A 27,466-nucleotide genomic window follows, 5' to 3' on the forward strand; every position below is an offset into this window, starting at 1 on the left:
TAGAATAGTCTGACATCCGGCGTAGCCAAACTTCCCTCAATTATTAGTCTTCAACATTTTTCTAAAGAAATGACCAGGACCTCTCTTCCCCCGAGCAGCGTACTCAGCTGAGCGTTCACCATCTGGAAAAAGGACTGAGCAAGGGGGAATGGGTGATTTTGCAGGTGATACAAAAGAAGCGGCAGTACCACCATTTTAAATATGGCAGAGCGTCCCAGTTGGGACAACGATAGAGCCCTCCAGAACCATACGTCCCTGGACAGCCTCCCCAGTTGGGGAGCCAAATTCCTTTCAAAGGAGCGTTCTGTGTTTCCTGTAACGTACACCCCTAAATATTTAACCCCGTCAGGTTGAACGGGCAAGCCCACTGCCCAAGGCATATCTGACAGGCACAAAATTATCGGGTAGATCACTGACTTTCGCCTGTTAATACGAAGACCCCAGTATTTGCCAAAGATTTCCAGGATTTGCAGTGCCCTTGGTCCAGACCTCTCAGGGTCTCCTAAATATAGAAGGACATCATTGGTGTATAGAGATATCCTGTCGCTAACTGCATCCTCCCACTGGACCCCCCCTATATAATGGGTCCTCCCGCACCCAGGCTGCTCTATTAGGATTGCAAACAGCAGGGGAGACGGGGGCATCCCTAACGTGTGCCCTTTTCCACTGGAAACCATTCCAAGACCTGTCCTCCCATGCGCACCCTGGCTCTAAGATCTGTGCACAGGAGTCGTACATAGCTAATGAATTAGGGTTCGCAACAAACCCTCGCCAGCAGGGCAAACATGTATGCCCAGTCAACTGAGTCAAATTCCTTCTGAAAGTCAATGGATAATAAGGCCCTGTATTCATCCACTGACGAATTCAGAGCAATAGCATTGTGCACTCGCCTCAGATTATGCCTCGAAGCTCACGTTGGCATAAATTCGGACTGGTCTGGGTGATCCAGATGACCAATAACCTTCCTAAGACAACTGGCCAGCACCTTCTCCCACACCTTGACCTCCATGTTTAGTAAAAAAATAGGCTGTAAGTCTTCACAGCAAAGGCCTCCTGGAACATTTCTACCATAAGCCGACCAGCATGGTGCCACTCCAGGCGCCAATCCTCGGGTGGAAACCCATTCGGTCCAGGCACCTTCCCAGGATTTAATTGTCCTAACACTATTCTCAGTTCTTCAGCTGAAACGTCCTCTAAGGAGGCTCTATCATCTGCTGAGAGGCTTGTGACTGGCAGGTCCTGTATTAACTGCAGGCGGTCCAGTCGCGGACTCGTCAGGTCTGCCTGATACAGACCCTGATAGTAATTAGCAAATGCTTGAGCCATCGGTCCATGTCCCATCACCCTTGACCCATCCCCAGTCTGTAAATATGAGATGGTGGCGAGCCCCGTCCTGGGAGTGTATAGCCAATGCGGGGTTTTACATGCCTTATCCCCCCATTGGTAGATTCTGCTACGTGTAGCCCTCCAGGCTCCCCGTGCCTCTGGTGTTAGTTCCTGCTGCAGCAGGGTCTGTGTGTATAATAAATCCCACAGGTGGTCCTCCTGTCCCTGTGATACCAGGAGGTCCTCCAGATCCAGGATCCTCCCCTCTAGTTCTCAGATCTTTTGCCTACTTTTCTCTCTTTGACCTTTCACATAGCTGATGATCTCGCCCCTTAAATAGGCCTTCTGCGCCCCCCCAAACCACCTCCTGCGCGTTTACTGAGCCCCCATTTTCGGGGAAGCATTGCTCACTCCTTTGGTTACATATGTCTCTAACGTCATCTCACTGAAGATGCCACCTATCCAATCTCCATCCCGCCCTCGTTCCTTCTCCCCCCCCTGATCAAGGACATTTCTATAGGAGAGTGGTCAGATAGACCTCTTGCCAGGTGTCTTATATCCGTCACTCTATGGCACTCCTCCTCAGGTAGGAAGAAGTGGTTCAGTCTAGAGAAGGTTCGATGTGCCCTGAGTAGAAAGTATACTCTCTCATTCGGGTGATGCACCCTCCAAGCGTCTGCTAAGTTCATATTTTGTATGAACGTTGCTAGCGGTGTTGACCCACCTCCATTCACCCCACCTGAGGATCGGTCCATCTGTGTATTGTACACCCCATTCATGTCGCCCCCTATTATCCACAGGGTCTCTGGCAATTCCTTAAGTATCCCACCCATCTGAGCCAAGAATCCCATTGTCAGTGGCGCAGGAGCATAAACACTTAAGATTGATATGGGCCCTGGAGAATCCGGTGATAGCTACGTATCATCCCAGGTTATCCGTCCACATTTACGTGACGACCAGTGGAGTGCGTTTGCTGATTAATATAGCCACCCCTCTGGATTCCCTGTGAAATCCTGCATGATAGGCCTGTGAATATCCCCTGAGAATTAGGAAGGGGCAGTTATTTCCCAGTAAGTGCGTCTCTTGGAGTAGTACAATGTCCGCCTCTGTTTTCAGTGCGGCTCTAAGAACTGCCCCAGGTTTCTTTTTGTCTAAAATCTAATTTATGTTCCAGGACAAAAGATTGAGGGTTCCTGTTTCAGAGGTTGCCGGCTCTCTACCTCCCCTCATGAGGATAGCTGTTGTAAAATGCTATAGCTGGGCCCTGTGTGCATCGTTCCCTGCTGCATGGTACGTTGATGTGTTGCTATGATCTTAATAACCTAGAACAATTCAACAGCACTCTCCTCCTCCCACCCACCCGACTTCCCAACTCCCTCCCCATACGTCCCAAACTAGAAGGACCTGTTGTGTTGTGTCTAGGGACCTAGCCAATTAGGCTAAACTGTGATCTGTAGCACTCCCTGCACTTACCCCCTCCCCCTAACATGGATAGACCCCCTTTTAGGAAAGGTAATACGCATTTACTCATTGATCTCTGCTCTCCCCCCTCCCTTGTACATACATACTGAAGATATTTAACCGTTCATTATGCATTAGTCTGTCTGTCTCTCAGGCGACTGTGACCCCTGCCTTGACTCTACATCGCCTTCCAGAGTTCCGAGACTCATCAGTGAAGTGGTCATGTCCGTGGATTCTAGCATCTCCTTGTGCTCCCAGGAGCGGGTCCGATGATCCCTCTTTCGAGCCCTGTCTCAGTGCCTTGTACCACTCTCGCCCTGCCTTCTTACCCCCCCCCCTCTATTCTGTGGATCAGCCTGGAGGTTTGATGTCTTAAGTGGCCATTCCTCGATCCAGTTCCAGGCTGTCTCCGGAGTGTCGAAAAATAGGGATTTCTCCTGATATAGTACCTTTAACCGGGCCAGGAATAAGAGCATATATGTGAGTCCCATTGCTCTCAGTTTAGACTTGGCTTCCAGAAACGACCGACACTGCTATTGTACCTTTAAAGTATAATCTGAGAAGATCATTACTGTAGTGGATTGATAGGTCAGTGGTTCCGCTTGTCTTGCTGCCCTGAGGACAGCGTCTCTGTCCACATAATTAAGTAGCCGCACTATGAATGGCCTCAGCAGGGCTCCCACCAGAGGCCGAGCTATCAATGCCCTGTGAGCATGTTCCACAACAAAGCACTGCAAGTCTTCTTCCTTGGGAACCCACCTCTGCAGCCAGATCCACATGAATTTAGTAGGAGTGGCATCCCTCTGGAATTCCTACGACTCAGAGGTTATTTCTTCTGGACCGGCCCTTTGTGTCTTCTGCCCTGGCCTCCAGTTGATTTACCAAACATTGCAGCCTAGTTAGGCATTCTCCATGCGTTTTGACTGTGTCTTCCGTTTCAGAGAGTTGCAGCTCCACCTCTGTAACTCTGTGTGTGGTGTTGCCAAGGTCCTGCCTAATGAGGGCCAAATCAACCTTGAGCTCCCCCATTTTGCCCTCCATGGTTACTTTTAAGTCGTTAATGGCTTGTAAAATTGTTGCTGGCTGAGCCGTACCCCAAGAATTGGGGGTCCCACTGGCCGTTCCTACTTTGCCCCCTGTGGCGTTCTACTTGGCGTATTTGTTGATTTTTTGTTGTTGTGCTGGCGTACTCCCTGTTTTAGCGGGCCCTATCTCAGTGGCCGGGTAGTCTCGGTTTCTCTAGTTACTGTGTTCTGCTACACTCCAACGAAGAGGGGAAAGAGCCCCGAGTCTCTGCATGGCACGGCCACACGTACAGTAAGGCTGAGTTCTATCTTCCAGCATGGGACAGGCTCCTCGATTCTAAGCTACTGGGTCTCATGGGTGCACATTCTACTGCTTCTCTTCTGGGGCCTGCGCACCCTCCACTCCCAGCTCTGGCCTATCAGGCCTCAGTCGTCGGCCTCTGCCCTTCACGTAGGCCCCGCGTGTGGCAGCCAGTGCTCGCCACCACCTCCCTCTGGAGCTCGCTGAATGCTCCGTACCTCAGGGTCTCTGCCACTGGTGAGTCTCAGCCGGTCTCCCTACTCCGCCCGGGTCTCCGTTGTCTGCTCTCGCTATCTTCAATGGCCGCTACCCAGCGTGGGGTCACGTCTTTCCATCTACCTCCGCCGTGATCCTCTACCCTGTGACTCAGGGGCTCTACCGCCAGCACACCTGAGCCGGTCTCACTACTCCACCCTGATCTCAGTCGTCTGCTCATACTGTCTTTGGCAGCCAGGACCGCGTCTCTTCGTCTACCTCCGGTTTCGTCCTTCGACACAGTCCTCAATTCTACGACAGCCACGCTAGGCCTCACTGCGCTCTTTTGATTCCGACCTCCTTCGAGCTGCGTTCGATTAGTTCTCCATCATCCAGGGGGTCTGTCGGTCTCCTGGCATTACCATTCAGTATTGATGCTCGGATATTTGAACGGATATTAAGAGATAGGGTGATAAGGAGCGCGGAGCCATGCTAGGCTGCGGCCGTCTTAATCAGCGTTCAGCCACCCTTACAGATGGATAGTGCTTGATGGGACAGAGGGCTGATTTACCCAGGATCTCTTCTGTGGTCTAGTTGGAAATGCTGGTGTATGCTTGATCTCCGGGCCGCCACAATGCTGACTGGAGGTAGCCTCCAACAATGCCTGGGGCTACATATGTTGGAGTAGGCCCAGGACTGAAGTAGTGCAGCAACAATGGTTGATTTTTGTTGCATCAAGCCCAACCTAGCAGGAACAGCAATGGGAACCGAGGATGGGAGAGGAGGAGCTGCACCAGAGGAGGCCCTACGGAGACTCAGCAGTACACACAGCAACCATCCTGGCATCCATCTGAGATACTAAAACAGCCCTGGAACTAAAAATAGACATGGTGGGCCAGGTCACCCATCTCCTAAGGGCCGACCATGGGAAACTGAATCACAGGGTAGCGCAAGCAGAGACTATCCTGACCAGGATGGGTCCCACAACCTCTGAACATGCCACCAAACTGAAATCCCTGGAGAAGGCTGTGACCAACCTTATGGAGAAGTTAAATAATGTTGAAGTGCGACTGCACAGGAAAAATGTCTGGTTGGTGGGCATTCCAGAGAATGCTGAGGGCTTCAGTATGGAATTGTTCCCAGAGGAGTGGTTATCCTACATGGTTCTGCCTGGTGAATCTACAAGGTGGTTTACGGTTGAATGTACTCAGAGAGTCCTTGGGAAACTGTCACTGCCAGGGGCCCCACCACAGCCAGATTTCAAAATTTTGGTGATCAGGATGCAATCCTGAATGAAGCCAGAATGCATGGCCTTTGGAAGATAGAAGGTGGGCAGATGAACATTTACCCGGCCTTTACAGCTGCAGTGCAGCACCAACGTGAAAACGTTCTCAGTATTTACGGACACTAAACTTCTGCTAGACTCTGCTGTCCTCTGCAAAGTTGCGCATTATAGACAACTGAGAATCACATTTGTTCTCTGCGGGGGAGGAGGTATGGGGCTGCCTGGAAGCCCAAGGAGATACCAAACCAGGAGATCATGAACGATCCTGGACCCGCTTAACCAATGCACAAAGAGGAGTCGGTATGAAAGGAGCAGATTGTGAGTAGCCCCCAATAGAAGCCAATCTGAATTGGAAAGGACAAAGGTGGTGGTGGTGGTGGATATCCATCAACAACAGCAGATTGTGACACAGAATCAGTTCTGGAGGAAGACTCAGAGGACTCCTAGAAAAGGTTCTCTAACTGCAAAGGGAGCTTCGAGGAGTGTTCCCTTTGGAGGGTCACCCCTAGAAACCGCAGGTGATATAAACTAATAAGGAAGGCCCTGCCCCCAGCCGGTGCCCTCGGAGAGGGAGATTCAAGAGGGAGATTGTATGTTGAATGCAGAGAAAGGCTGACCCGAAGGAGAGGTTATCACCAGGGTAGTAAGACTATTCCGTGGGTCACAACCAACCCCTTTCAGTACTAATACTGTATTATATGTTCACACTACGAATGTTTGATGTGGGGGGTGACAGATACTTCAGGTATTAGGGGCTGGTAGTTTGGAACCTGCAGCACGAGGATGTGGGGAGGTGGGAGTTGGAGTGTATGGGGGATGGTGGTCCACAGATTACTATACATGGGCACAAAAGCACCGATCAAGGAATATAACCATATGAAGATGAGACATTTGCTGACATCCAGGGAGCATCAACCCACAGACAGGCTAACCCTTAAAATATTGTTCTGGAACTAGAAATTCCTGGGCAGCACTCTCAAGAGGGGTCTATTGTCCAAATATTTGAAAAGACAAGACCCAGACATTATACTGCTTCTGAAGACACACCTAGCGGGGAATGTTTGTTGGTTCTGGAAAGATGGAGGTATCCGGTGCTGGTTCACGTGGACTTCATAACAGGGTCAAGAGGGACAGAGAAACTGGCCCACAGATCCCTACCATTCAAAACCACTCACCAATAATTGGGTGAGATGCTACGTGGCAGGTCTGTGGAATGGAATAGATAGAGCAGTGGCTGTCTGGCACATTCCTCAGGGTCTGCAATAAAAAGGGGTAGAGAGACTTGGGATATGGATCACAAAGGTGCCTGATGGGATCCTGGTGGTACGAGGGGACCCTTAACGGGGACCTAGACAGAGTGACCAAGTCTGACAGATTACCCAGGCTAGAGATATGCCCACACACCTCCTTATCGGCAATGGGCCTGGTATATATTTGTAGGGGGACCCACCCAATGCTGCATCAGTTGTTGAACTCATCCAGCCTAATGTGCTTCTTGTCTAGATGAGATAATTTGCTCATCCTCACAGATAAGAAAGGGATATTTGGGGAATCATGCAACCCTCTCAAAGGGTATCTCAGATCAATCACCCATCATGACCACACTTCGGTCCCCTCTACACAGCCAGAGGTGGGGATTGGATGCTTGGGATCTGAATGATTGGAATGCACAGAAGCATATTCTTCAGGAAACGGGGAATTGTCTCTGGGGAAATTCTGGGTCTGTTAATTCTTAACACAACCCTGTGGGAGGTCAATAAATCAATAATAATAAGGAGCCAGTTGAAAGCCGAGACAGATGGAAAACAGAAGGACTGTGAGAGACTTGAGGGAACTGGAAGAGCAATTGGCAGGCTGATTATATAGCCGCCCCCACTGAGGTGACGATTAGACGTATCAAGGCCCTCAGATGGGAATATAAGGCCCTGGACACTCACAAAGCAGGGACACTCTACTGAAGTAAGCAGGCTCGCCAATACGAAGTGGGTAACAAGTAAGGAAGCCATTGGCTTGGTTGGCTCAAAGAGAGGAGGAACATAGGTGGATACATAGAGTGTACGACCCGGATGGGACCCTGGAAACCACAGCTGTGGGCATTGCTCGGGTGTTTGCCGCCCATCTCAATAGTCTGTACCTATCAAAGCCAAGGCATGCCAGTGTGGATCTGGCTGATTTCCCGAGAAACCTCCAGGTGCCCTGCCTGGTAGCTGTGGAGCCACTCAGCCTGGAGGTGGAGATCACAGAAATGCAGATCTCTGAGGCGATCACCTAGGTGTGTAGTCAGAAAGCTCCAGGTCCTAATGGATATCTGGCCAAGAATAATAAACGAATGATGTCTAGAATTACGGGACACTCAAGGCTGCACTAGATGCAGCAAAGGAAGAAGGAGTGCTCCCTAGGGATTGTCGACAGGCTATCATAGTGCATATCCATAAAGAGAGAAAACCAAGAGAGCAGTGCGCTGTGGATGGGCTGATCACCTTGCTGAATATTGAAACTAAGGTCTTGGCCAAAGTACTGACCTATCGTCTGATGGGGAGTGGTGGACATGATGATCGATCCAAATCAATCTGGCTTTATGCTGCATACAGCAACAAGGCATAATCTGAGGAGGCTATTCGGTTGCTTGGCATGGCTGAAGCAGGTGTGGGAGCCGGCCGTTTTTCTATCCCCAAATGTACAAATGTCTTTGATTCTGTGGAGTGACCATACTTGTTAGCGATCGTGCAGAGGACAGGCTTTATCCCATCTTTCAATCAATCAATCAGTCATTCGTGGAGCACAGCACTGTCATATCTGGGCACTTGGGCTATAGGGTCTCTTTCGAAAAGCCAGGCTTTGAGTTTCTTTCTGAAGTCTGCCAGGGATGGTGTTGTTGGAAGGTGGAGAAGCTGGTCATTCCAGATCTTGGTGACATTGTAGGAGAAGGAGCAGCCTCAGCTGTGGCTACAATGGATTTGGGTGTGCGCAAGGGCTACTAAGGAGGAGCACAGCAGTCTTGCAGGTAGATAGAAGTTGAGTTGGTGGTTGATATTGGCCGGTCCTTGATCGTGTAGGGCTTTGTAGGCGTGTGTGAGGATTGAACTGACATCTCTTCTGGATGGGGAGCCAGTGGAGGTTTCTCAGGTGGGGGTGATGTGAGTCTGTTCGGGGAGCTCCAGGGTGAGTCTGGCTGCAACTTTTTTTTAGGTCTGGAATCTACTGAGAAGCTGGGAGGAGATGCTGGCATGAAGTGCGCTGTTGAGGCGACTGGTCACGAAGGCGTGAGTGATGGTCTTTCTGGTGTTGACTGGGATCCATCTTAAGATTATGCGGAGAATACGAAGGGTGTGGGAGCAGGAGGAGGCAATTGTTTTGACATGTCATTTCATCGTCAGTTTGCTGTCAAGGATGATGCCTAGGTTGCATGCATGGTCTATTGGCACAGGTGTAGGTCCCAGTTCTGCTGGCCACCAGCTCTGGTTCCATATGGATGTCTTTTCCCCAAAGATCAGTACTTCTGACTTGTTAGAGTTGGGTTTAAAGCTTTTGCCCCTCATCCAGTTGGCTACATTGGTTATAGCATCGCTGAAGTTTATTCTGGTGGTGTAGGAGTCTTTGGTGAGCAAGAGAATTAGTTGAGTATCATCTGCATAGGAAATTATGTTGAGACCATGGGACCTGATGATGTCTGCGAGGGGGGTCATGTAGGTGTTCAACAAAGTGAGGCTGAGGGAAGACCCTTGGGGTTCAACGCTTATGGTGTTCTTGGATTCAGAGGTGAAGGAAGGCAGCTGGATGCTTTGTGTGTGTCCTGTAAGGAAGGAGGTGATCCACTTGGGGTCATTTTGCTGTATGCCGATGTGGAGTCTGTTGCTGAGGGTGTTGTGGGATATGGTGTTGAATGCTGCAGAGAGGTCGAGAAGGATCAGGGCTACAGTCTCACCACAGTTCTGATGTTGTTTGTGGCAGTGATCAGCATGATCTCCATGCTGTGGATGGCACAGAATCCTGATTGAGAGGCATCAAACAGGTGGCTTTGCTCCTAGTATTTGGTGAGCTGTTGGTTAATGGCCTTCTTGAGTACTTTGCCAGGGTAAGAGAGCAAGGAGATTGGTCGATAATTTTTGAGTTCACTGGGGCAGAGGAGGGTTTCTTTAGGAGGGGTCTGAGCTCTGCGTGTTGACATCGGTCCGGGAAGGCTGATGGTGTTATGTAGGTGTTGATGATGCTGGTGAGTTCTGTGCTGATTTTGTTGGTTCCGAGGTTGAAAAGAGGGTGGGGACAGGGGTTAGAGGATGCCCCAGAGTGGATGGATGACATGATGGCCCAGTTGGTCTGTGGGGCGATTGGAGACCATGTGGTGATCATTCAACTTGTGTGCGCTGATTGGCCGAAGTGGGTTGGGGGTCGAAGTTGTTGCAGATGGTGGCAGGTTTGCTGTGGAAGAAGTCCGAGAGAGAGTGTTGCAAAATTCTTGGGAGGGCTGGATTGTGTTCTCTGTGGTTGCCGGGTTGGAGAATTCCTTGACAATTTGGAAAAGTTATTTCATGTGGTTGGCTGCTGTATCGATGCAGGCTGTGATGGGTGCTCTCTTTGCTTCCTTGATGTGAAGGTGATAATTGCTGAAGGCTGCTTTGTGGGCGGCTCTGGCGGAGGGGTTCCTTGTGGAGTGGAGGGATAGGAAGGTAATACTCTTCCAGGAGCTTCAGAAACAATACGATGTGGGGGGGGACCAAGTTTTTTGTTTCATCCAGATGAGGCATATACTGGAGGCCTGCATAGGCAATATGTTTGAGATAGAGGAGGAAACACCGTTAGAGAAGAGGTTTTTGGGGACCCCTTTACACAAGCATGTGGTGTCACAGATATATGTCGCACTGCTCAACAACTGTCTACCTCCCCCTACAACACTCAGAAATAAATTAGAATGAACCTGGGGAGACTCAAGGAATGACCCCTAGGAGGAGGCATGTGGTCATCGATAAGGGCAGGATTTAGGCTGGTACAGCTAAAGATATTCCTTAGAGCATATTATATCAGAACATGCTTGCTGACGATGAGCAGGATTGACAGTGACAGATGCCTCAGGGAATGTGAGCAGCGAGGCACACTAGTGCACACCCTGTGGGAATGCCCATTCCTACGAGTATACTCAAACACAGTTGCTAGGGCTGGGACTTTCCCTGAGCCACTCTCAAACTGGGTATATGGGGAGAACAATCACTAGACAAATTACAAGTCTGTTTTGCAATGTGACGCTGGACGTTGGCAAGCAGGACATAATCCGAAACTGGGGTAAGGGAGCATCCCCGGTGGTGAAGGACTGGTGCTTTACCATAGACCCGTGAAGGCAGTAGGAACAGCTGGTGTATCGGTCTCGCGGAGCCCACCCGGAAATTTGAGAAGGTGTGTGGCCCATAGATATAATTAATGGATGAAACGTAAGGGTGGGGGTTGGGCCTGTGGGGTCAAGGCTGGTTCTAAGGTGAAGCGTATTACATCTATTGTGTTGATTCATGCCGTATGGAATACTGGAACAAGGTAGGGCCTAATGGTTCATCATAGTGGAGTGAGATCATTTGTGCTGGTGTCTTCATATCTGGTGTGGGGAGTGTAGAGTTACTCTGAGGACCATGGGTGGTGAGCAGGGGGGGCAGGTTTGTACTGTTTGTTTCCTGGCTATGAAATTAATAAAACATTCATTAAAGAAAGTGGCGTCTTGATAACTCACGTGGCCAATAGACAGGTAAAAACCTGGAAGTGGAAAAGGACAGTATATACTTCCACGTTATAAGGAAGATCGCTCTCCCTACACGGTAGCAATGACTAGGCCCTTTTTGCCCTAAGTTAGCTCTTTCAGGTCTCAGGGTACTCATTTAGAGTGCATCGGATCTATCATTAACTGCACATTTAAAACTTGTGCACATTTTAATGCAATGTATTTCCACACAGGAAAGCCATGGTAACTAAGCATCAAGAAAAGCCATAAAACGTCTTGAAAACGCTGCAGTTCCAAGTTAATTCCTATTTTACACAAAATAGGAAGGAATGCCAAGGCTCACTGGAGGCAGTAACAGAATTAACAATATAATGGATTACAACACATTTGTTTAAAAAAAAGTCTAACTGAGGTCCTTCGTGCTGTGAAACTAGGGGACTTTTTTGGTTGCAGGTTTAAAATTGCATGTGATGGTCAAGACAGCATCCGTGGAATTTTAAAGGCCTACCCCATCAATGAGATCTATGACGCAGCTCCCGGGGCCTCACTCTGCAGTCTGTAAACAACTACATCAAAATTCCATTTTCAGGGCTGACGCAGCTGTCCGCTTGATGCACGACGAGGGCTTGAACAGTGACTCGAACACCCTTATAAATTACCATCTCTTTCAACTCTGTTCTCGTCCATAGGGTCAAAGCATACATTTATCCACCCAAACATTGATCATGGTCGGAGTAGAGGAGAAAAGCAACATACAAATGAAGGACAAAAGCTGCAGTGGAAAATGCATAAGAAAAGTTCATAAGTCTGGCCTTATTGTGCTAGTATTAGTAAACATAAACACAGACATTCATAAATGCTACCTGCATTCATGAAAAGTGAAACAACTAAAACAAAAGGAGATCGTTATGAACAAGCATTTGCTTTTTTTTTACGTATATTAGACGACAGTTCCTTTTATATTACCACAAGCAGCAGACAATGATCACAGTGTTCACTCCCAATACAATCTGTACGAAATGCACTTATGGAGATGCAGGACTGAAGGGTTTTTCTGGCAACAAAAACAATCTTTGCAGCAGCTTTTTAAGCCAGAAACACTTGTACATTCACTAGATATTTTCTCCAAAAACCTAAACAATTAACTGAAGGCTGCCATTTCATCTATTCCAGTGTTTTACAGCTCAGATACACCATTCATCATCAGCCTGCAACAATCCTGTGCATATTACACACCTGCTAATGTGCAATTAGTTGCACAGGGTTAGCAAATTAAAAGGTGTAGTACTTGGACCTAATTATGCATTTACTACCTTGCGTTGGGGAATAACCCGTTCCTATATTTTACTCGATTTAAAAATATAATCAAACACCACATGTTCACTATTTGCCTCCCCTGTTTGCACAACGTTTCGCCAGCTTCAAATTGCAGAAGCAAACCCTTATGATTTTTGCACCCATTGTGACTGGATACCTGCCTGTTCACTGTCGGTAGGCCCAACTCTGGCCTGAAATCTTTGCAGCGTACTCCAAAATCTCAAATGAGATTGGCAGCACAAATAGACTTATGCAGCAGACCGAGCTTACTTTTTATTGTAAAGCTGTCTGGTCATAGGGATAAATATTCTTGTATTTTAAAGGCGTATCAGTATTAAAAAAACACTGGCAGCCGTATCCAAATAACCTGATAACGTGATGAAGAATTCTTTACACAACCTCCTGCTTTGCACTCAGACTAGTCCAAACCAATGTCTATGGCGGATGTTTACAGAACCTAAAAGAACTCAAGGCTGTACCTTGTGTGCTTGATTCCAGCTCCTGGTCTGTGACGAGCTGAAGGATATCCGAGACCACAATCTGATGGTCATTCTCTTCATCATCACAGGATCTACTTTTCGTAGTGAAGCAGCCACAGCTCTCAGTTTCTTTGCACAGGAGAATCCTCCAACACTCAGACATGAACCCTGCCCAAGCTTCCTGCGATGAAAAGAAAAAAAAACTATAAACATGTAGGTTATTGTATTTCAGGTTTGTGGGCATCAGTTGGAAACTTGAATTTCACCCAGGGTGGCACAGGCGTAGGTGGCCGAGGGTGTTAATACAGAATAAATATTAGTGTAACATTTTGCTTTTGTCAGCGCAGGCCCAGAAGTGATGTATTTTACAATGTTCTCATGTAATGATGAAGGAAATGGAGCTACTGTTAAAACGTTATTGCAAAAGTTAAAATGAAACCAGAGCACCCACCCATGGCCTGTGTTTTGAGACAATTTGCTCCATGCAGCTAAAAGTCTTTATTAACTAGCTCCATTAATGGATTAGTTCATCCACCCATTCTTCACCCATCCAGTTATTAATTCATTCATTATTTGAGGCATGCAGGGATATCTCCAATCCCCATCCATCTATGCATTTAATGATTAGACAAGGCTCTATCATGAAAACTTTGTTGTAAAACACACCATACTTGGATTTTGTTTTCAAAAGTTTCTTGCAGGGAGAGCCACCCCGACAAACCCCATTTGAAGTGGTCAGGCTCGCTCGCTGTGCTCACTCCTTATGTGCAGTATAAACGTTTGTCAGGGCTACTTTTGATTCAAGCCCAGCCCTGTCTGAAAGGAATCTTTAAAGTCAGTATGCCACACAAATTGAAAGGGAAACGCATGGTAAGTAACGTGTCCATCTCTGTCCATCCACAGCTCCAGATGAAGCCTGATAGTTTTTTGGTTGTATGAAGCCTGATAGTTTTTTGGTTGTATGAAGCAAGGGTTGCCCCGAACTATATCCCACCCAGTGAGTTCTCCAGCCTTGGGTGTCCCTTAGTCAGTTAGGAATTGTCAGTAAAGCAAAATAATCAATGGATCTTTCTGTTGGGAACAGAGCTAAACTTGGAAAGACTCAGCAGTAATCTTCTTACTTCAATATATCTTTAATAATAAATAGTACCTTAATATGGATGGATTTCAGCGAAAGTAAGTCCCCAGGGCAAGGGAGAGAAAACAGAAAAAAACAAGCACTGCCAGGTTTTCTGTGAAACAAGTGAGTCGCCAGTGGCAGAGTTACAAATGAGCCCATCTAGATATGCATCCTGTCCCAGCAGGAACCACAAACCTAGTAAAGGTAAGTCACAAACACACCCTAGGTTAACCTGTGCTCACCCTCTAGTAGCTTAGCACAGAGCAGTCAGGCTTAACTTAAGAGGCAATGTGTAAAGTACTTGTGCAACACTTCAAACAGTAAAACAGAGAAGACACACACACAGATAATCCACACCAGGTAAGAAAAACAGGTTAATTTAATAAATAAATCAAGAACAAAATGACAAAAATCCAATAAGTAGAAGTCTAGATATGAAAATTAAAGAATAAATGCAAAATAGTGCTTAGAAGCAGAAAGCACTTAAGTGGGATATCTAGTTGTGTTGGACGGGGGCAAAGTCAGAAGCTCAGGCTAACCGCAGTGTAGCAAGGGCCGGATACTGGGACCCACTTGGGTCTGCTGAACAAGAGAACCTTGATCCGGGATACATCACTGTCACTGAAGATGTGTTGTGCATCCAAAGCGATGTGTCAGTTACGAGCAGGCCTTTGTGGAGTTGACGGAGTCCGACTCAGCGGAATTCCGCTGCGTTTAAAAAAAATAGTTATGGAGCTACGTGATTGGCGGACCCTGAATGCGCACGATCTTGTAAGCGCTAAGCTGACCAGTGCCGACCCTGCTTAGTGCTTCCGAGATTAGGCGCATTCAGGATAGGGCCTTGGCAGTGAAAGCAGCTGTTTCAGGCCTCTTGTGCACCGGTCTGTCCTTTGTGCACTGCACACAGGACAGGCTGGTGTACAAGAGGCCTGAAACAGCAGCTTTCATTCATTGCCTACGGCCCTGGCCAGAATTCAGGTCAGAGCCAGAGGTATTGAAAGCTGCCTGGCCCGTTGTGCACTGGCCTGCCCTGTGTCCATTGCACACAGGATAGGCTGGTGCACAAGAGGCCTGAAATGGCAGTTTTCACTGCCTACGGCCCTGGCTTGAATTCAGGCCAAGGCCTGAGGCAGCTTAAGCTGCCATGTCAGTCCTTGTTTGTGCACCAGTGTGCATAAACAACGAAAAGAGAGTAAGAGGCAAGGACTTACCTGGGTCTTCCCGGGGGCCTCCTCTCCTCGTCGTCCAACGGAGATGAGTCTTTCTCCGCAGTGGCTGCCTCCCTCTGTGCTCCGATGCATGCTGCAGCCCAGTTATGGGTGCACAGCACAGGTGCTGACTGTCTGCGTTTGCGCCGGGGGGCTAGCAGAGTTTTTTAGATAATTCGGCGCTCCGAGCTGAGCGCGGAGTTCCAAAAATCTCTGTTAGCTCCGCCAGCGTAGCAGAGCACCCCGCGCACCCCTAGTTACTGGCCACTCAGTGGAGAGATGCCTCAAGTTTCTCTAGGCAACTGTGGCTATACGTTGGATCCAAGTGCGATGCACTGGTTCTGGATGCGTTGATAGGCTGCTCCTGCCTAGTAGGGGATGCGTCAATTCTGAAAAAGAAGCACCAGTTCCGACGGTGGTGTGCCGGGTCCAATACACGCAATGAAGAGGATGTGCTAGTTGCGACTCATGCAAAGGCAAAGATGCGCTGCTCCTGATGAGGATGCATGGGTTTCGGTTAAAGCAACACTTTCTACCCACTTCCAAGGGTCCAGGACTGGGTTGGCGCCATTTGGAAGGGTAAGGCTTGCAGCAAGCATAGTCTATGCACCGTAGGAGGATGAGATGAAGTCTTTTGTGCCCCTGAGAAATTAGGAAAACAGGAGACCAGTCATCTGGCCCTTGGAGGCATTCTGGGTTGTAGAGATGCAGGTCCAGTCCTTCTCACTCCCATGCAGGAGAGCGGCAGGCAGCAAGTCGGCTTACCAAAGCACAAGTCCAGCAGAGTAGCAGATCAGCAGAGTGACAATCCTTGTAGCAGCACAGCAGTCCTTCTTCCTGGAAGAGAATCCACAGATCCAGAAGCGTACTTGGATGATGGTGTCAGAGGTCCAGCACGTATACCCAGTTGTGCCTTTGAAGTGGGGGAGACTTCAAAGAAAAATCTTTGAAGTGCACATAGGTCCTCCCTCCCTGCCCTGGCTCCAGACTTACTACAGGGGGATATGCAGCCCTTAGTGTGTGGCAGGACACTGACCATTCAATTGTGTCAGTCACTACCCACCCATCCTGCGCAAGATGGCTCATCAGGTTGTGGATGGCCCTCAGTTACAACTAAGCTTCCTTTGTGTGTGACTGTCTAGAGGGAATGCACAAGCCCAGCAGTCACCCCACACCAGACGTATATGGGAGACAAGCAGTAGGCACCAACTTTCTAAATGTGGCATTTTCAGAACTGCAATTTAAAATATGACTCCACCCTCAGTTGTGATTTTAAATTGTGAGTCCAGAGACACCACTGTTGACAAATTTATTTCTTCCAGATTGGAAATTACGTTTATGAAATGTAATAAGACAATCCCAATTTTATCCTATAGGAGAGATAGGCCTTGCACTTGTGAAAAACAAATGTAATAGTTTTTTACTACCTGGATATGTACAACTTAAAAGGATATTTCCAACTCTTTAGAAACACTCCATCCTGCCCTTGGGGCTGTCCAGGGCCTACTACGGGTGACTCGTATGTATTAAAAAGAAAGGTTTGGGCCTGGCACAAGGGTTAACTTGCCAGGTCGAAATGGCATAAAAACTGCACACAAAAACTCTGCAATGGCAGGCCTAAGTCCAGTTTAAAGGGCTACTGAAGTGGGTGGCACAGTCAGAGCTGCAGACTCACTAGTAGAATTTAATTTACAGGCTTTGGGCACATGTAGTGCCCGTTACTGGGGACTTATATGTAAATTAAATATGCCAGTTGGGAATGTCCAGTGTTACCATTTTTTAGGGAAGAGAGAGCACAAGCACTTTAGCCTGATAACAGGGGTAAAGCGCACACAGTGCTAAAAACCAGCAATAACAAGGTCGGAAAATTGTCAGAAGCAGGCAAAAAGTTGTGGGGTAGACCACCGTAAGGCTGTCAGGTCTAACAGCAGCACAAAGTGATACAATCAGATGATCAAATATACAAGAAAAGTTTCATGGCTGTTTTTCTTTGCGGATATCTGGATTGAAAGTATCATACCAATGGGTGGTTACTTTGGTGTCAGAGGGTTATCACCTGAAGTTTACAGATCTACCTTCAGACCACTTTCAGCCAACTCCTCTTCCTCGAGATTTGAAGAGACGCCATGTGCTCTTGTAAGGAGTCCAGGCCCTGAAGGCACAAAAGTCTATTTTGTCTAATACCACAGCATGATCAGGGCAAGGGTTATTATTCCATTCTGTTTGTGGTACTAAAACCCTTGAGTGATTTTCATCCAATACTGGATCTTAAGGAGCTCAAAAAATTACTTAATCATCACCCCTTCAAAATTACAACACCTCAAAGTATATTTCCCCTACTAGAACAAAGGAATTATCTGTTGTCTTTGGATTCGAGGGATGTTTACCTCCAGCTTCCAATTTTTCCATCTCACCAACGGTTTCTTCTGTTTTCTGTGGGTCTCCAACATTTTCAGTTTCAAGTTCTTCCATTTGAATTGACCTCAGCACCAATGGTTTTTATAAATATTTTTGCTCTGTTGGTGGATATTGTACATTCTTGGTATGTCCATTTGTTTTCATATTTTGATGACTGGTTAATCAGTTCTTCTTTTTGTAAGGTGGAGAATGATGTCCAAGAAATGTGCAGTTGAAGATTCTGGGTTTCTTATCAATGCTGATAAGACCCACCTTCAACCGGTTCTCCAACTTTAGTTCATCGGGGCTGTTTTCTGCATGGACAAGGGGGAAGTGCTTCACTCTGGACAAGGGGCAAAAACTTATCTCTTATCTGAAGGACTTGTTGCACTGACCCCAAGCTTCAGCAAGATTGTGGTTGTGGAGTTAGGGCGACATGGCATCAACATTATGCATAGTTCCCTGGAGTAGCCTTCATCTGTACCCCTTAGTACGTCATGTGTGGTCTCGCTGGAATATTCAGTCTCAGGATTAGGAAACCCGGATTCCAATCATGCAACAGGCTTCATTGGATCTCCAGTGGTGGCTCAAACTTGAAAGTCTGGCCAGGGGACATCAGTTGAAACAGTCCACTCCGATGGTAATAGCAACAGATGCCAGCATGCTGGTGTAGGGGGCAGTGCTGGGGTCCTCTACAACCCAGGGCAAACATTAGGAGGCTTGGTCCACATCCAACTGAGGGTAGCTGGCCAGAGTCAGGACAGCTTTATTAACCTTTCTTCCTCAGATCAAGCATCATCCAGTAAGCATTCAATCGGACAATAAAGTAGTGGTGCCAAATATGAACCACCTGGTGGGCGGGAGTTCTTCCCCTCTATCTCCTTTCCAGGGAGATTTGTGCATGAGCAGAGTTCAATCTCAAATCTCTGAAAGCAGTATTTCTTCGGGGAGGGAGAATGGACATGCAGACCAGCTGAGCAGGAGGTTTGGTATCCCTCGGTCTTTCATACACAGTCTTTCATCAGATTTGTTCCAAGTTCAGCTATCCATGGTTAGACTTATTTCCGACATGAGCCAATGCACTCCTGCTTCCGTTTTGATTTCTAGTTCCCATCAGAGAGGCCTGAGCAATGGATGCACTCTCAGTGAGGTGGCCCAGGGTCTTCTTTATTGTTGCCCCCATCCCTCTGAATCTTTGGGTGTTACAAAAGATTTGGGAGGACCAGGGCCAGGTTTTCTTGGTTGTTCAGAAGTGGGTTTGGAGACCTTGGTTTCCAGTGTTGATGGCAATGACTGTGGCTCCACCATGGATTTTTCTTCTCCAGCCATCCCCGTTGAATCACCCTCAATTCTCTCAGTCAGTTGAATCAAAGGGTTTGGCTGCTGAGCTGAAGCTTGTGAGCAAAGTATGTTCTTTGGAGGTAGCAGAAGCCATTCACTAGTCCTGGAGGTCTTCTACACAAAAGTCATACACTCGACATTGGCAGATGTTTAAAAAATGGTACCTAGGCACAGGTTTTCAGGCTTCCCTTTGTGATCCAGTTCAGATTTTAAATTTCTTGCAGTATGGCTTCAGGTTGGCTATGGCAGTCTCCACTATTTGGTTTCAATAGGCGGCAATTCAGGGTTTTAGAGGTGAAGTTACGGCAGCAGTAGCTCCTTTAGTTTCTCACCTATTGCAGAGTTGTTTCCTCCAACATCTTTCTGTGCATTCCCGGGTTCCACCTTGGGATCTACCTTTGGTCCTACAGGTTCTTTCTTTCCCCATTAGAAACATTGGAATTGGTATACCTCAAATTATTGACACACTTTATTCCAATCTGTTGCACCTGAACATTTGAGCTTCCTCTCTTGGGTAATGGCACAGACCATGCATGGCTTCACATAGTCTGGTACCCACCGTTTCTGGGCCAACTCTAGAGTCTCCGTTTACAACCCATGCTGATGTTTTGCGACCACCAACCACTGTAGCCCAGGCCGGTGCATTGTTGCCTGCCCAGCACACATAAACATTCTGCTCTTTCCCGCTGATCTCAGCACAAAACACCACAGCTATCATTAGCTGGAACATTGCTGAGATAAACCCAAAATTAGAAGATCTAGAATGGTTCTAACTAATAGACTTTCATGAGATTTGTCTTTTTCAGGAAACATAGGCAATCAATAGCATTTTCAGAAGTTGCTTTTAGGATGCCCTTCGGGCGGGTTTGCATATGTGGGTGAATAATATGCTGACATATTGTGTTGCAACATTCCATATTGCGTCATTAGATATGCAAATGCTAATCATTAGTCTTACTAAGGGAACCCCTCTTTTACTGATTAATATCTACAACTGCAGCTCTGGCAATTTCGAAGGGGTCTCCAACTCTCTATCGCTTCGATGAGACCCTAACCTTGTATTCTTAGTCCCATCATGTTATCTTGGCAGGTGACATGAATTTAACTTACAAACTGTATGGAATCACACAGGACTTGTACCACAATGAAGGCCTAGAATGGGGTATCCCTGTGCTAGCATCTCCAGCGAGACAACACCTCTCATGGCCTACCGTCCAAATGGTTGGCCTTATCTTAGCATTTGGCTTGGAGACCTGCAAGGGCTGCTCACCGTCTGATATCCCTCATATGCCAACAGTCATAACGACTATATTATTTTCAGGGTTGTACGACGGAACGCCGACTGACAAAACAACGGGTGCCTAAACAACGAGGTCGGAACACCGACCTCGTTCTTACTACTAATGCCTTTACCACGAATGCCTTAACAACGATATTTCGTTGTAAAGGCATTCCTGGTAAAGTCATTAGTAACAGGCACCCATTGATCCTGCATGCCTCACCCCACCCCCCAACCCCACCCAAAAACCTAAAACCCCGACCCCCCACCCCCTCCCCAAAACCTAAAACGCCCCACCCCCCCAACCCCACCCCAAAACCTAAAACCCCGACCCCCCTCCCCAAAACCTAAAACGCCCCACCCCCCAACCCACCCCAAAACCTAAAACCCCGACCCCCCATCCCCTCCCCTCCCCTCCCCAAAACCTAAAACTCCCCAACCCCACCCCAAAACCTAAAACCCCCGACCCCTCACCCCCTCCCCAAAACCAAAAACGCCCCACCACCCAACCCCACCCCAAAACCTAAAACCCCCGATCCCCCTCCCCAAAACCTAAAACCCCCCACTTACCTGAGTCGTCGCCTCGTCATCTGCATCGTCCTCCTCAGCCGACTCCCTTGTTTGTACCTTAACCATGCATGTTCGTTGTTCAGGACATGCGTGGTTAAGGCACAAAATAACGAAGTCGTGGTTAAAGAAAGCGTTGTTTCGCTTTCGTTAACCAGGACTTCGTTATAAAAAAGTCGGCATAAAGGATGTTTCCCTATTTTCAGACCTTAGGTTATGTCAGTTGATGAAGGACATGAAAGTCCTAGAGAGGGACAAGATTGACCATAATTCTTTAATCCTAATTGCAAAGGACCTAATTCCCTGTGCACTTCAATTTCTGTCTCAGCCCACGGCCAGATCTTAGTCCACCAATAACCCTAGGAATGTGAAGTGGGAAGCTGTGTGTTCTTCCCCTGAGGTGCTGGCAAGCATGTACACTGATGTTGCTTCCCATATGGTGGCAATGTTTAAAACCTAATAAACATAAGGACGTGATCGTCACTGAGCATGGAAAGTTATTTTCTGGTCTTAAAATCTTAAGAATTTTAGGAAGGCCTCTGATAAGTCGAACCAGGCTGGTTGGTTCTCTCAAAAGTGCAAAGAGGCAAAGGACAGTCTCCTTAAAGCAACATAAAAAGGGGGTAAGGCTTGAGATTAGGGACTGTAGAGCAATATATCAATTTGCTATAAATCAAGCTAAGGTAAACTGGGAAAGGAACAAATGGGAAGTTCTTTTATAGGCTTCTGCTAATAATGATGCAAGGAAATATTGGTGGTTAGTGAGACAAGGGAGTGGGACTATACCTAAGCCAGCAGAGACATCTATTCTGCCATGCGAATGGTTTATACATTTTGGGAATTTGTATTCCCATTCACAAGAAACTGACTCGATTCCTAAGAGTAGCGAGGGAGACTTTGTTTGTCCTCCTGAGTCTATTCTTCAACCAGTTGTTTTTGCCCTAGCTGAAATAGCTGCAAAGGTCTTCTCCTAGAAGACAGGCAAGGCACCCGACTGGGACAAGATACCAGAGGACCTTTTTAAATCTAATCAAAGTATCTGGGTCCACCACATTATTACTGTCTCTAATGTCATTTTGACCGGTGCAGAGATTCCTGCCTCATGGAACGGGGCAGAGATTGTTCCGGGTTTCAAAAAAAGAAACCCAAACATTTTGTCTAATTATCTCCCAATTAGTCTCCTCAATAACTTACAAAAGATCTTTTGCAAACGTCCTGGAGAGACTAATAGACTAAATCCGTCTCCATTGACCAGGTCTTCCACTTTTTTATGACTAAGTAGAAGACTGTGGACGCTGGGAGGAGCCGTTTTTCTGGCGTTTATTGATCTCCAAGCTGCTTTTGAAGTGGTCCTGGGAATAAACTCTGAGAGGTTCAGCATGGGCTGGAAATCCTTCATCATCTGTTAAATATCATTGTGTACCTACATGAGGAGAACTTTGCCAAGGTTCGCTGTTGTGGAAAAGGCAAATTAACCTAGGAAATTGCTATTGATAATGGTGTCCAACAAGGTTGTGTTATGACTCCCTCTCTTTTCCTTCAGTACGTCAATAACTGTGTTAACTTCTGGATCAACTGTGCTAATGATTCCCCTATGCTAGCAAGTCAGAATATTCCTGTCCTCTTCTTTGCAGATGACACTCTTCTGCTTGCTTAAAGCAGGGCTGGTTTGCAAACCCTTGATGACAGATTCACTCTGTTTTGCATGTGCACAACTTTGAAATGAAGACACTAAAAACCAAGCAGAAGGCTTATGGTAAGAGTAAGATGGGGATGGGAACCACTAGTCTGGGACAGGAAGTGCTAGAAAGTCTTAAGAAATTTGAATACCAGGGGATCTGTCTATCTGTCTCGGGATCATGGGCCCCACAGATCTCCAAAAGCTTATTCTTGCAAACCCACAGAGATGTGGCCATTGTTAGATTTTCTAAGAAGGCACCTTTGTATCCAATTTTTCCAGCCATGGAAATTTATAAAGCCCAACCGAGGGGTGCAGCTTTTATGGAGCAGAGTTATAGGGTCATTGTTCCACGGGCTCTCTGGGGACAAGTGAGAACAGTTTCATAAGAGCTCTTACAGACATGGGAAGAGTTTCCCCACTAGTTCCAATAGATTGGACCTTGATCTTAAACCTGTTCCTGTATTAGGCTAATTAAATATGTTTCTTTATTGGGTCTGTGTATGGAGCATTGAGGAATTACAGCCCTAGGGACAGCGCATTGTTGATTTCCTTAATCAGCTCTAATAAGATCAAGTGACTAGTCTATGCTAAAAAAATCCCTCTATTACCTCGGACTAGGTAATTTTTGGGAAGAGCCTTTTTCTATCACGGTCGCTGTGGCTACTGTTGTTCAAGCTAGAACCAGGGAGAGAGCTATTGCTCAGAATGAATTGTCTAGTTGTACAGGCAGCTGCACACGTTGTTTTCTATTACACAAGAGTGTACCCAGCACTGAGGATTTTTTAAACTTTATTCATCCAGTGCATGTACGCTCACTTTACTTACAGTTTAGGTATGGTACCTTGCTGACAGATGTGTTGTTAGCAAAATGGGCTCCTTAGCAGTCAAGGTCCACTTTGTGCCAGTAAGGCACGTTATCCCATGAGACAGAGGAACGTCTGCTTTTTTTGCTCAATATATTGTAGACCAAAGGCCAGGTGGATTGTCCCTCTGTGTCATTTACTGGGGAGTCACACCATACTAATTCTTTTAGAATTTGAAAAGGCGATTCTAACAGAGTGGTGTTGAATGCAGTAGCTAAATTCATTTATTCTGCATGGTCTATTAGAAATAAATTGTCCACTTAATTAACAACAACCATTTCTACCTAAGGGATTTTCAATGCATATGTTTCAGTGACATGGAATGGTTTTCTTTAATTGCAGTCCGATGAGCAGTGTTCTGCTGGCTTAGTGATATTAATTTATTTTTTTTAAATGTATTTTATGATTGTAGAGTTTTTAATTATTTTTATCAGTGTTGTATTGATTTGTGCTTTATTTGTGTATGTTTTATGAATTGCTTGATGATTAATTATGATGTTCGATTTGTCAATAAACTTGGAACTTGGACATAAACGATGTTGTTTTTGGTGGCTGTTTGTTCAGAGCATTGGGTTGGGGAAATGGGTGCATTACTTTCAGTTTTCCCTTTCATTCGTTTTCCCCCAGACAAGGTGTTCCTGTGTCCAAGTTTTCCTACATTGCCAAGGTCCCATCCTCCTTTCATTGTTCTCGGGATATAGTTCTTCCTGTGTTTTTTTCCAAAGCTCTCCTTGGCTGAGGAAGAGGCTCTTCATACTTTGGACTTGCATAGGGCCCTTTCTATTTATTTAGTCGGAACAGCTCCTTTTTGCGAAGTGGAAGCATTATTTGTCACCTTTGGGTTGCTAAATAAGGGGTCTGGCCATTCCACATCAAGTCTATCTAGATGGATCAAGTCTACTATCATTATGTGTTATGAGTTGTCAAGAGCCCTCTTCCATCTGTCATTGAAGGTAGATCCACTCGAGGGGTTTCAGCCTCCTGAGCTTCTTTTCGAGGAGCCTTCATAAGCGACATTTGTTGTGCTGCTACACAGCAATCTCCTCACACTTTCCTTTCCATTACAGGGTTCGGTTGGGAGGAGGTTTTTCTACTTCTTTTGGGGATTGTGTCTTATCAGACTTATAATTTTCACAAGGGATATGAATATTCACCTTTATTAAATAGTTGGTTTTGTTTCATTCATTTGGTGTAATTGTAGTGTTTCAAAAATCAATCTAATTCTGTCCTGGAAATTATCTTGCAGGTATCGCATGCATCGGGGAAGATACACAAGGAGGTAATGCCCTGGTTACTTACAGGTATTCCTCATTATTCCGAGTCCAACTCTTCTCTGATACAGTTCTATTTTTCCAATCCTCCCGTCCAGAGAGTGAGATTGATTTTGTAGTTGGTTGGCTTCTTTTTGGGAAGCTTGTAAATGTGCAGGCTGTGATGCAATAGATCCTCCATTTTCTAACTGCCTACTGGCAGCCATATTGGGATGATTTTCATTGTCAGCTGTGGAACAGGTCCTGTAGGATGGAGATATAATCTCACAGATAAGGACTTTATCATAAAAGACTTGGACTCAGAGTAATGAAGATTACCAGTAAGTAACCAGGACATTTCCAGTCCAGCCTATGGTGAGCGGAAAGTAATCCAGGGTCCTTGATGGGAGGACCAGCCTCAGCTCTACCTGCCTCTACAGAGTTAGAAATGTGATAGGAGTCTATTCCCCGTGGAGAGATGAAGGCCACAGATGCCTCAAGTAAGGCAATTCCATTATAGTCCCCTCTAGTGTCCTCATATATGATCACCCTTAGCCTCTCTCAAAGGACAAAATGTTTGAGAGTCCCCATGGTAAACATTGTTTAAAACGTTTGTGCTCTAAAACTCTTCCAGGGGGGAGCTTCCTAGACATCTCTAAAATGAGGGACTACCTCAGTGAGACACTTTGTTGTCATGCCATTGCCTGCTCCTGCCCCAGTCCTCCATTACGCAAAACCTATTGAGCAGGTCATCAAGGGCAGAAAGTGAGAGGTTCCAGTGCATGTCCTGGATCTCTCCTGAGGAGGGGTTGAGACAATTTACAGGACACACCCCATAACTAAAATATTTGGTACCTCTAGCTGGACCCCAAAAGGCAGGCTTTGTAGTCCCACCCTGCAATCACCACCCACTCTTCTTCAGTCTATGCAATTCGTATCTAGGAACATATGTCACTTCAGAAGGGATAAACTGATCCTGCCTTCACTCAAACTTCCAAATTTATGCATGAGGCAGATTCACAACTGTGATGCAAGAAAATACCAGGGTAGTAAAACACAGTGCATGATTCATGCTTCTGAGCTTTTGCTTGCACGCTAATAACTATAACAGGACCATAGCCTTGGAAGGCTAACCAGTCCCTACTAGAGTTTGGGATGTCCAATGTTGCTCCAAGGGGACTGGAGTCACCCCACATTTTCTGAATAACCACTAGATAGAATAAATTGTTCCCATTTAGGATCACTCTATGCAAATTAATTCCATTTAAATATCCTGCTCGTTTAGCATGGATTTGGTTCTTGGAGAACAATGATGGAGACCTCTGCTTCAAAAGATGACTAGTGCTCCGGCATGTAAAGTTTACTACATGCACCATATTTCTTTAAATTCATTAGAGAATATCTTTTTTTCATTCAGTTTTAGCAGAGGACCCATTCCCACACAAGGACCTACCTTCCCCGAACCATTGATGACATGGAAGGGCACCAAGGAAGACATGCACAGGAACCTGTCACCAAGATAGTCCCTAATTCAAGGTCCTTCCTTTCCTTTGAGCACTCGGGTAGCACTCACTTTTTCTGTCACGTGACATCGCGTCAGTCAAGGACCTTTGCCTATTACAGGCACCCATCAAGACGTCTAATTAGTACTAGCAACAGGCTGTTCAGTGATATACATTATTAAAAATCCAACCCTCACTGGTCCTTGATGCTCCCAGCCCATCCTCACCTCTCACTGGCAGGTGAAGCTCTGAAGTGCCATTAAGGTACAAATTAAAAGAATGAGAGATCCAGAATGAGCCCGCTTTTTTAATAAAATAGTAATTATTTATTTAACATAGTCTCGGATCACCAGCCTTTTGAGCTGAACCCCTAATATTTGAAGATCATGAGTACAGCAGTTGGTTGTAGAGATTTGTGGTAAGTGCATTACAGAAAAAGACAAACATACAAAAGTAAGTACTACTGGTGGATTAAAAAATTGGAAAATCCAAGTGAGATTTAATGGGAGAGGGAGATGGTGCCAGGTTCAAATTCACCATGGGGATTCAGACTCTAGGATGTAAGTTTTCATGGCAGTAAGATATGGTGTTTATGGGGGGTGATAAAATGAGTTCCAGGGGAAGTGTATTTGCATTAGTGGGGGCCAAGTAGCTAAAGTAAGTGGAACTGGGATCGAGTTCAAGGCTGCTTTGGAAATGTGAAAGGTGAAGGTGAAGATGGCCAGAGTGCTTGGTCCAGGAGGGGTGTACTTGGAAAGGTTCTCTGTAAAACAGAGAGAGGAGAGGAGCAGCAGTGGTTTCTTTTTGAGGGCGGGGGAGCATTACCCCCCACCCGCTGCAAGCCACACAGGCAAAAATAAAATGGCAATGACAAGCTTTCATTGCCATTTTATTTTTACGTACGCAGCGTGCCCCAGTCGAGAGACATGATGGGCGTGTCCTGTGCAGTCGGTTGGCAGCAGAGGACAGGAGCAGGGCTGACAGGATGCTTCAAAGTGCACGTCACCTTGGCTGGCTGTTTTCTGCTGGCCAAAGTGACAAGTGCCTTTTGAAGGTCTCCATTCACCTGTTTTAAGACAACTGGGTGGAGACCCAGCACAGGCCTCCAGCCAGGATGCTCCACCCAATCCAAGTGCTTCTCTCACGCTGGTTAACAGCATGAGAGCAG

General features: G+C 46.6%; 1 protein-coding gene across 1 annotated transcript in view; it reads right to left on the reverse strand.

The window, feature by feature from the left end:
• The window catches only part of MCF2L (MCF.2 cell line derived transforming sequence like), an 828,274-nt gene that overhangs the window by 778,980 nt on the left and 21,828 nt on the right, over nt 1-27,466 (reverse strand). The window contains exon 2 of the mRNA XM_069204968.1: nt 13,091-13,271. Coding sequence (XP_069061069.1) covers nt 13,091-13,253 — 163 coding nt within the window. The 5' untranslated portion in view covers nt 13,254-13,271. The remainder of the gene's footprint in view (nt 1-13,090; nt 13,272-27,466) is intronic.

Source organism: Pleurodeles waltl, chromosome 8 (assembly GCF_031143425.1).
Source record: "Pleurodeles waltl isolate 20211129_DDA chromosome 8, aPleWal1.hap1.20221129, whole genome shotgun sequence".
In the NCBI taxonomy this organism is placed as follows: domain Eukaryota; kingdom Metazoa; phylum Chordata; class Amphibia; order Caudata; family Salamandridae; genus Pleurodeles; species Pleurodeles waltl.